The sequence below is a fragment of the Mus pahari genome, chromosome 21 (assembly GCF_900095145.1).
Source record: "Mus pahari chromosome 21, PAHARI_EIJ_v1.1, whole genome shotgun sequence".
NCBI classification, from domain to species: Eukaryota; Metazoa; Chordata; class Mammalia; order Rodentia; family Muridae; genus Mus; species Mus pahari.
This window is the reverse complement of record NC_034610.1, coordinates 50,098,874-50,110,441: the sequence shown is the minus strand read 5'-3', so window position 1 is coordinate 50,110,441 and position 11,568 is coordinate 50,098,874. Positions and strand designations below refer to the sequence as shown.

Sequence of the window (11,568 nt, the reverse complement as noted above, 5' to 3'; positions counted from 1 at the left end):
GGTGAACGAAGGCTACAAATGAACACAGAATGGCAAAACCTACATTTTCCATCTCACTGTGGGCAGTGATAATAGGCTAGACTCTGGGATGAGAAGCCGGCTGCTTGCTAGCTGCCTCCCAAGCAAGTTGTTTAGCAGCTTAATAAAGAGAAGATAAAGCAGCACACAGATCACATGACTGCTTTGTGGCACAAATTAGCCCACAAAGATTAAAAGCACAAGAAAAATGGCAGATGTGGACATGTTATGGCATGTTGTGGCTATTAACATAGGTAACTGGTTCAGACTAATGTTTGAGTCAAGACGTCACCTCTCCATCTTGCAGATATGCCGAGTCTCAACTATGTCTTCACCATGTGTCAATGCCTAAAATTAAAGCATAAAGCATTATGCTTTGAATCCAAGGGTCTCATTAAAACACCATACATAAAATATAGTTACAAAGGACTTTTTGTCAACAGCCAAAATGATAGAGACTTAGCTGGTACATTTACAGAGATAAGAGAGCTTGAGTGATTAGAACTTTCTGTGTACAACTCAAGTTTTTGACATCTCAATGGCGTCTCTTCCATGATGAGGTTTCAGCTAAACAAGGGCTTTTGATGACCAGTTTTATTGCACTATTTTTGAAAGAAGTACCACAGAATGCAAATTGTAGAGAGCAGAAGAGGCATCACCTATGAGGAAGTGAAGAACCTCCACTAGGTTCTCAGTGCAAACGAGAGACCGCTCCACCTAAGTCACATCTTTCCATTTGATCCAAAGCAGCAATTTCTAGCCTATGACCACTAAGTACTATGATTAAGTTTTGATGAAATAGGAACCAATAACAAGGAGTTTTCTCCAGTCTACATAGGAAGGTGTTGTAGCAGCAATCTATACTAAGTGGTAAGTGTGGCATACTTGGACCATGAAAAAGATAGGGACATAGTTGTATAGAAGCTACACATGTCATAGCTTACTGCTGGGTATTAGATGACATGGCATACAGAAGATTCTGATAGAATAATGGTTTGAATAACTATTTAAATTAAATACTAGAGGCTAAATGTTAAGAGGACATCTTAAAACCCAGGAAGTATTTTAAAAAGTTCTTTTAATAGAGTACTTTCAATGATGTAGTATACTGACATACCCTTAGTATTTAGTGACTAATTATTTCCTTTTGGATTGATTTAATTCTCTGAAAAATGTCAGTTAAGTTGTACTTTAAAATATAGCAAAAAAAAAAAAAAAAAAAAAAAATTGTCTGACCCACCTATATTTGTCACCCATTCACAAGTTTATTTCGTGCTGTCCGGAGTCTAGAATCGAATGCACTCATCAAGACCAATGCTACATGTGGGGAAAAAGGACCAGAGATGTACTGCAAGTTGGTGGAACATGTCCCCGGGCAGCCTGTGAGGAACCCCCAGTGCCGGATCTGCAATCAGAACAGCAGCAATCCATACCGTATGTATTGTATACGTTTTTGTATGGCACTGGATGGAATTAATGATAAGAAAGGAAAAAAAAAAAAGACAATGAGGCTAAATTGTATTAAGTTCAAAGGATTCATGAGCCAAAAAATTACAGATTTTTTTTTACTATCAGTGCTTTATGAATCCTCTTGTCATTTTATAAACATTTAGCATTAGTGTCCCATATATATCCAAAGTTCAGTAATAGAAGAGAGCTCAATTGTTGAAGTTCTAAGGCAGTTTTTAGACTCCCTGGCCACAGAATGCTATCTGGGAATTTGGTGATTCGTGTGAGACCTGGTTGTTCATTGGTTAATTATTTTCTAGGTACCATTTTTCAGACCCAGTTTAAAAAAAAAAATGTATGTTCCAGACTTCAACTAGTAAGCCAAGGGTCAATCAACACAGGTCCTGAAATAAGAGAAGAGGGTCATAAATTCAGGGTCAATGTAAGAGATCTCTTGCCAATAAAACCATTATGAAGTGGAAACTTCAGTCAAGAAGGAACTAAAGAGTTTAATAATTACAGAGAAGAAGAGAAGAGAGAGGTGACAAGGAAAAAAAATCAGAATAAGACAGAAAAGCTTCCTTCTATGAAAGATGTTATAAGGAGTTAAGAATGACAAGATCTGAAGTTTTCAGAGGGCAGAGTCTCCACATCTGTGGAGTGGAGAAGCTGTAAACAGTTTAGAAAGTGTCTCCAAACCAATGGACAAGTAACTGAGAACAGGTACCTCCCAAGCGGCTTGATTGACCTCTGTGAATCAGATATCTATTTCACAGATTAAGAACATGTACTATGATCAATACTGAAGCATAAAGTAATATTATAAATATTCCTTGTCATAGAGAAATTGAGGAAATGCGGGAAAAACAAAATGTGAGTCAAGCACTAAGAACAGGCCAACAAGACCTACATTCAGGGAGAGTCATGTGTAGACAGTGGCTGTACCAGTTAGTAAGACGAATTTTATTATCAAAATAAGTGACATACAATCCCTGAAGATATTATACAACATAGCAAAAAATGAAATTTATCTAATAAATTTAGATATGGAGACTGACTTAGAGATATGGTTTTAAAAATATAATTATTTCTTCTTCGTCTTCGTCTTTGTCTTCGTCTTCTTCTTCTATTTATTTGTTTATTTATTTATTTATTTATTTACTTATTTATTTGGTTTTTCAAGACAGGGTTTCTCTGTATAGTCCTGGCTGTCCTGGAGCTCACTTTGTAGACCAGGCTGGCCTCGAACTCAGAAATCTGCCTGCCTCTGCCTCCCAAGTGCTGGGATTAAAGGCGTGCACCACCACCGCCCAGCCATGGTTTAGAAAATATGTCTGCATCTGTATTGATTATCTAGAAAAGAGGTTAGTAGAGTAAATATTGTGTTTGGGGCCTCTTGCATTTTAGGGGAAGATGCTTATGTTTTGTCAAAGACATACCAAGTTTTTGACATCAAAGCCAGAACTGATTCTTTCAATGAAGCAAGGTGCATGGGAGGAGTGGTGCAAGCTTCTCTGCTTGCTCATCTGACATTTAAATAGTTGTCACAGATTGGATCTACTTGGTGTTCCTTTTCAGTGTGGGCAGCTTCATTGCACTTCAAAATCAATTTTGATATAGTAAACTCAGAAAGAATAAACTCTGACAGGAATAAAAATTTTGGCAATAAATTATATGAATATGCTTGAGTAAAGGTTGCAGCAACAGATGATAAATTTCCACAAATTCAGGGACCTTCTAGAATGAATCTGCAATGCCCACATTGATCATGTGAAGAAAGTGAAAGGTGAACTCTCTGGCTGCTAGTAGTGTGTGCTTCTTAATTAAAGCACAAACAATTTGAGAAGACTGCCTTATGACACCACAGACAATTTTCAGATGTAGTTGCTTCTTGCTTTGACTTGTACAGTTTATTCTGTTTGAGGCTAATGATGTTTCTACTTTTTAAAAAATATGGGAACTCTGCCAAGAATGAATCAGTGTATGCAAATTATAATTATTTAAGTGAAAGCTATAGTTAATCGTTAATAAGTATTCCCATCTTTTTCCTGGCTAACTCTCATATCAATTTGACCTTAGGTAGTAGATATCAGGATTCCCATTTAAATGGCTTTTCTGCAAACATATGAATTCTGTGTGGAAATGTATTTGCATGTGTGCTTTACTTCCACACATGAGAACAACAATGACCAAAAACATAAAACAAAAAACAAAACAAAAAACCTCGAAAAACAAAAACAAAAACAGTAAGGAAGATGTTGTAGGAATATTATCTATCTATCTATCTATCTGTCATCTATCTGTCTCTATCTATCTATCTATCTATCTATCTATCTATTATCTATCTTATCTATCTATCATCTATATATTTAGCTATTTGTAAGGTCAAGGCCAATATCCTTCATGAATTGCTCCCAACATGCTGATTTTTGCATTCACTCACACTACCAGAGACATTTTTTGATATTCAGTTATGTTCCTGGTATTTGTCCTTCTTATAAAGGGATGTTATACCTGGCTTCAATAGAATCCAAATGGAACTGACTATTAAATTATGAATCAGATTTCTTTTTATTAATGAGATAGGATGCCTCATCACATTGGCTTGTTGATATGCTAAGACTCGATACAAAGTCAAGTCCAAGGAACATGGTATTTCCATTGAAAAATTACCAGGGGCAATGTTATTTTTCATTCTGTCCTATATTAACATAGCCAGATTAAAACATGAACATCAGACTTTGGCTAAGTTTATGTTTATAGCTGAAGATTATAAAGAAGTCTAAATAAACAAAGCTAACATAGAAATTTTCATTAGTTAAAAAATGTCAAGTTTAATCAACATTCTTTCATGTATGTGTTCATGTGTATGAGTACACAGATGTGTGCTGTGTGTGTCCTCTTTCATGAGAAATGGACAGAGGATAACCTTAAGTGTTGATACCTGGAAACTGCTCACCTTTGACATTAAGGTATGGCCTATCATTTTTTTTTCTCCTGGAGCTTGCCAAATATGCTATATTGGCAGCTCAGGAAAACCCAAAGATTCTACAGGAAAAATTTCTAATAGTCAAAATCTAACAGGGTTCTGAGATGTAGAGATAATCCTTTCACAGCTCTGAGAAAACACACACACACACACACACACACACATACACACACACCACTGCTTTCTTGGGATTACCCTGTTCACAAAATAAGCACTTTATTGACTAAACTTACTTACTTTCGTTCGTTCGTTCGTTTGTTTTCGTTTTTGAAGACAGGGTTTCTCTGTGTAGCCCTGGTTGTCCTGGAACTCATTCTGTAGACCAGGCTGGCCTTGATCTCAGATATCTGCCTGCCTCTGCCTCCCGAGTGCTGGGACTAAAGGCATGTGTCACCACTGCCTGGCTATTTCTTTCTTTTAGAGATAAGTTTTAGATTACTATCAAATTTTTGTGTGTGAAGACAATAGTTTTCATTTTTATCTTCAATTTTATCAAGTAGAACATGTCTGTAAGATTCATAAGAATATGAATCTCAACAGGCTTATAATTTATTCTAGTATCATATAAACATGTTCCTCATGGGGTAGCCTCTGAAGAAAGGGATCCCCCTCAAATATTTTAATTGATCAGTGGCTAACAAGGTCAATAAATGAGCATCCTATTGTCTTCCTAAGAGTACCAAGGATAATTTTGGCTAATTTTTTTTTAATTTGACATTACTTTTGAAGCTAATCATAGGTTTCTAAATGTCAATTTATGAATGAATTTTGAATTCATGGTTATATCAGATGAAGGGTAATCAGACTCAAGATTACTGTTACTACTGTTACTTACAAAATTCTGAGGGTAGAATATTAACTCCTAAATCTCATATGTGCATATTGGTTTTTCTATTTTAATTTTCTCCTGGAAGTCAAGGATCTGGCAAATGCTACTGTGAGTGGAGCATTGCCATCTCCATTTTAGGGATAAAATGGAGTTTAAGTGATTAGTCCATGGCCAGTTAACTGCTAAATGGGGGGGGGGGGCAAGAAACAGCTAGCATCTTGCATGCTTGCTCTTTTGAGTCTTGTGGTCTTTCATTTCACATCCTTAGACAAAATACATGTCCTGCCTCCTATATTATGTTTGCAAATTGGAGGGTAGGATAAGGCTAGTTTTCCTCATGGTGACAAAAATTATGTCAGGGTTCTCTATAACAGGTCTAGTAAAATGAATATATATTAAAGCTATTTTCTAGTAAAATGAATATATATTAAAGCTATTTTCACAAGGGGGAAGGTGAGAAGCCAGTAGCTGCTCAGTTAACCATCCCAACCTGCTGCTGGAGTGCTGACAGGTTCTTGAAGAGCCACTGATCTTGTGTACATGTGGGGAGCCCAAAGATCTGGATTCTGTTGTCAGCAAATAAATGTAACACCAGTAGCATCAGAGGCATCAACAGAGTAGAAAGGCTTGCTAGTGAGATGCAAAACCAACAAGGCAGGAAACATAAACCATTTTCCTTGGACCTCTTTTTATCTGGTCTGCCACTGGTAAATGCCTCCATATTTCTGCCTAGGTATGTCAGCAGCTTGCTAATTGTCCCCAGATCCAGTTAGATTGAGAATCAAAATCAACCATTATACCATACCTCTGAATATTGTTTGAGACTATTAATTTGTACAAGTTCCCAGGCTGGTACTGCTGAACACATTTCTATCCAAAGGAAGAGGAGGATGGCATGCTAGCAAACACTCTCATGACACTTGAAGGACATTTCAGCCAGCAGATTTGTTAGCTTCCATGCGAGGTCTGAGGGACTTGAGGAATGCCAACGGCCACTACTCCGGGCATTCTCAGCCAGCTGTGGTCCATGTATACTTAGATGAGGAGAAAAGACCAAGAACCTGTGAAATACTGCCCAACCCGTGAACACTGCCCAAAATGTAACAAGGCTGTGGGACATGAAGATATTCCAACTCTGAGATATATGATCTGAATTCGCAGATAGGAGAATCTCAGAGCTCTGGGCTTTTAAGAAAGAAGAGACATATACTAAAAGACAGTCATGGATGAAGGAGTTTCTCACACATCCTTTCTGACTCCAGGCTCACTTTGAATCCCACAGGAGACTTTCTTCAAATCCATCCGGATTTGGTTTGTGTGGGAAAGCTTGTATTTGGTTGTTACACTGGAGTTTCATGTGCCAGTCTCCTGGCCAGTAAACGTTGACTAGATTTGTCTTCTGGAATTTGTGATACACAGCCAAGCAAATGCTGCATATGGGGTTTGGGGACTCGCCCAATATAGTTTTATATCATGATAGAAAGGTAACAAGTTAAAGATTTGTTAGGAAAAAAACATCATGGATAGAAAATGGTATCATTTTATAGTAAAGTCACATATATACATATATATAATGCCCAAGTCTCTGCAATGAAGAAAATGTATGAATAAACAATATTCAAGCACTTTTCCAACAGGAGAGTTATTCCTTATCGGATGATCAGTATGCTATTTGGATTTCTGTACTATTCCTTTGCATTTAGTTTCTGGAGGTATCTTTAAGGCTGCTGGTGGTCAGTGTTTAGTACCTTTTTTGGTAGCCCAGTCATGATGACGTCATTCCCTGCATGTTGTGTAGAATATGAAAACAGTGGTGGTTTGATGTCTAATAAGCCACGGGCTTGTTATACATCATTTGTTTTGCCTTTTCTTTGAAGAGACAGGTATAAACTCATCATCTGATCTTTTCTCCTCCTCCTCCTCCTGCTGCTGCCAATTCCATAGAGAGGCACCCGATCACGAATGCTATTGATGGCAAGAACACTTGGTGGCAGAGTCCCAGTATCAAGAATGGAGTGGAATACCACTATGTTACAATTACTCTGGATCTACAGCAGGTAAAGTATACCTCCTGTCACTTTCCACTTCTGAAATTCTACCTTGCATCTGCCATTTGTCTAGTTAGCAATTTTTAGATGAAGGGTGAATCGTAATGATTCTTATCACTATTATTTTCTTGATATTGTGACAAAGGGTCCTGATGTTTCACAGATAACCATTTATTGACGTTCGGCACTTATTTCTAAAGCACAACTCAAATTGACCTATGTGGGTGGTTTAGAAATGAATTAGAAGCTAAGTGTGAGTTACAAAGTTGGGAGTGATGCTGAAAATATGGATCAACAAAATTTTATGTGAAGGGAACATAACAGCACAGTTTAAAACCTGTAAAACAAAACTTTGATGCCACTCTGCTGATGGTGTGGCACTTAAAAGGCTCTTGGACAGCAAGGCTCTCGAGCAAATTGTTTCTTGTTCCTGAGAGTTGACCAAGCTGTGACAGTTGATTTTCAAATTAAGCTTTGACCACTAAATATGTAAAATTTATGTTAGAAGTCAAAGATTGTTTTGCATAAACCTGCATGCCTTCTGTTCTTAACTTTTTCATTTTTATTCACAATATTCACATCAGGCTGTGTTTAAAAACCAGGACTCATCCAGATTCCCAAATTGTTTAGGGTTACATATGGATTTGTGGTGGGATTTGAAAAGACATTTACGGGCTGGTGAGATGGCTCAGTGGTTAAGAGCACCGACTGCTCTTCCGAAGGTCCTGAGTTCAAATCCCAGCAACCACATGGTGGCTCACAACCACCCGTAATGAGATCTGACGCCCTCTTCTGGTGCGTCTGAAGATAGCTACAGTGTACTTATGTATAATAATAAATAAATCTTTAAAAAAAAAAAAAAAGAAAAAACATTTACATATTTTCCCTCGGAATATAGGACAGTATCATGGACCAGAGGTAAGGACAGGAGATATTGAACTTTGATAGTTTATTATTATGTCTATTTTACTTTCATATTCTTGCATCGTTAGAGAAAAATATCACCCAGCTGCCTCTCTTGTGTCAGTGTGGAGATAAACTAGTCAGAAAATAGGGGACATTGAAGATGTTTACTTACAGACTATACATTGAGGTCATAGTTATCATAGGATGCCATGGGGTGAGAAAATAACAGCTAACAGAATAGATAGAAACTAGACCCAAGAATTAAGCATCCCTTCAGTATGATCTTGATCCATCTTGGTAATGGCAACAGTGCACATTCCTAAGTTACAAATGGCTGCTCTCACAATGAGGAAGTTGGTAGGTCTCAAAGAAGAGCATCCTTTATCCCTCCCTGGACTCCTTGGCACCTAAGCCCCTGGGTAGCAGCAGGGTGCAAATGCTAGTGCCAAATGACCAGCTAACCTGTGTTTATTCCTATTAGCAGGGTATCAGCCTTGAGTTTAGTTCTTACTTCCTAGGAAGTCTCAGATCATTGTCTGGTCCTAAAGTGGCAAATGCCATCCTTGTAGTATGATTATTCTTTAGATTAGATAATCTGTGAATGAGTTTCCAAAATGGACTTTCTTTCTTTCTTTTTTTTTTTTTCTGGGTAAAGACGGTTTGGCCCTTTATTGATTTCAGCAGCCTTGTGACCATTAAAAATCAGTCTTTCCCATCAAGTGTAAGACTGCAGTCCATTGACTCAGGTCATTGCTGGTGATAGGGAATCAATAGATAGTGAAGGTTTACTGATCTTATTTACTCTCCACTTATTCCTTTAGATTGCACATGGATCAAGAAAGTCATTTAATAGTTGAAAAGCACAAAGACTTAGAAGAGTGAGTTAGACATTTTTGCAAAGCTTCTAGCAGGCAATGTTGTGGTTCACACCTGAGGAATTCAAACGCAAAATTAGAATGATCTCACTCCATCTAATACGATTCTGAAGAACCCGGCCTACAGCGCTCACTGGAGTTGCTGCTGTTTTCCATATATTTCAGTACATTGCTTGCACTCAAGGAGTAACAACCGACCGTCCTTCTGGCTTTTAGCAGGAGAATTTTACTAATACCTATGCTATGAAAGAGAGCTAGGTAGATCGCTCATTATATGACACATACCAGTATATATCTAGAATGATATAACTTCTGTCTTTTTACACATACCCCAAAAGGATACCTAGTCATCCAGTGTCATACTAGCTATTGTCTACTGAGTGTCCAAGCAATGATGTCATAAGGAATAGCCAAACATCATCACCAACTTTCATTGACTCAGTCAAACATTCATTACTTTTTATTCTTTTTTTGTTTTGTTTTGTTTTTGTTTTTGTTTTTGAGACATGGTTTCTCTGTGCAGTCTTGGCTGTCCTGGAACTCACTCTGTAGACCAGACTGGCCTCGAACTCAGAAATCTACCTGCCTCTGCCTCCCAAATGTTGGGATTACAGGCATGTGCCACCACGCCCGGCCTTATTTTTTATTCTTAATGTATACAATCTTGGCAAGTACTAGTGATTTTGTTTACATATTCTTGACTCTTCTGTGAGATGTTTTAATGAATTACTATTTTAAATATAAGGAGCAGTCATTGGAGTCGCTTGATCAAATCTTTACCAATTACACTTAGAAGATTCTTTAATGTTTTAGCATTTGAGATAAGCACTGGAAAAATAAAGACAATTTAGGGGGGAAAAAGCTCCTTATTTTATAAACAGATTGTTTTCAGACATTTATTACTAAGAGATGGTAACATTTCCCAGCTCTATTTACTCACAGCCTTTCTTGAGCAAATGATTTAATCACACTGTGCTTTACCACAGAGATTAGCAGAATAAATATTACATTGTGGCAAGAATATGGAATAGTGATTATAGCAGTATAACAACTAAATTCCATCTGGCAAGCATAGCTATTATTAGGATGTCGAATCTGCATAAACTCAAGTAGAAACTGAACTGTTCCGTTAGAGTATACAGAAAATCACACAGCGAGTTAGAAGAACATAATGAACACTCAAAGCACTCTTTACTCCACTTCAAGAAGCCGTGTGACTATGTCATAATTTTTTTTTAAATATCATTTTGTTATTTGTAATCTGGTTACTTCATTTATTGTCACCCTTAAATTGCTTAGGGAAAAATCTGATTAGTAACACACAGAAAAGCAAATTTGTAGTAGAAATTTTTGTTTGTCTTAAAAAAATCTTTACTATATTGGGGCTAGATAAATGTCTTGGTGGTTAAGAGTACTTAATGCTCTTGAAGAGGATTGAGGTTTTGTCCCCAGCATCCATGTTGGATGGCTTACAATTATTCATAACTTAAGTTTAAGAGAATCTGATACCCAGTTCCAGTTTCATTGAGGACTTGTACAGATATGTACACACTTCTTCCACATAGACATATACCCAGGAATAAAAAATTACAGTAAGTGTTTTTAGAATTAATTGCTTTATATTGAATTACTTGTTAATACTCTTTTGTATTCCCATGGCTCAAAGAAAAAAATTTAAACTTACAAATATTCAAAAATTAAACAAAACTCTTCCAAATAAGTAACAGTTTGAAAGGATAGTAAAAAAAAAATTAAGTCGTGAGGGGAGCATGTAGATACAACATATTAAAACTTAAGGGACAAAGCGGAAGCAGTTTTAAGAGCAACCTGAATACATACTCTGAAATGAAACAGAATCTCTATTTGCCTACTTCTGTTCTGCAAGGAATAAATAAACAAAAACCAAATCAATCTCAATTTAACAGAAATTGGGAAATAAAAAAGATCAAAGCAGAAATAATGAAATTGAAGTGATCAATAAAACTAGAATTAAAAACAAACACGAACAATGCTGGCAGAACAAAACGAGATTACAAAAAAAGAAAAGATTCACATGAGATCAGATAAAAGAGGACAGACTGCAACAGATACCACAGGTACAAGGGAGGTCCAAGATTATTGTGGACAACAATTATCTATATACCAATAAATTAAAAAAGTTTGGGAGATAGTAATGGTTTCTTAGACAGAGATAATCAATCTCCCAAGGCTAAGTCATGAAGAATTAGAAAACCCCAATAGTCCAGAAGAATAAGGAAATCACCTACTAATAAACATCCTCATGAAGGACCTAGATGGATCAGTGGACAAAGTTGTGTGCTATGAAGGTCGATTAGTCCTTAGAACTCACAAAGGGACAGAGGGAACTGAGTCTCACCAACTGTCCTCTGATCTTCACACTTGTGCTTGGGTACACAAATGTGTGTGTGTGTGTGTGTGTGCACACACGCACAT

The 11,568-nt window shown here is 37.0% G+C and overlaps 1 protein-coding gene across 1 annotated transcript in view; it reads left to right on the top strand.

The window, feature by feature from the left end:
• The first annotated feature begins 327 nt into the window (after positions 1–327).
• Positions 328–11,568, top strand: part of Lama2 (laminin subunit alpha 2) — a 454,349-nt gene continuing 443,108 nt past the window's right edge. The window contains exons 1-3 of the mRNA XM_029532909.1: positions 328–512; positions 1,283–1,452; positions 7,230–7,342. Of these exons, the coding sequence (XP_029388769.1) occupies positions 328–512; positions 1,283–1,452; positions 7,230–7,342 (468 nt within the window). The remainder of the gene's footprint in view (positions 513–1,282; positions 1,453–7,229; positions 7,343–11,568) is intronic.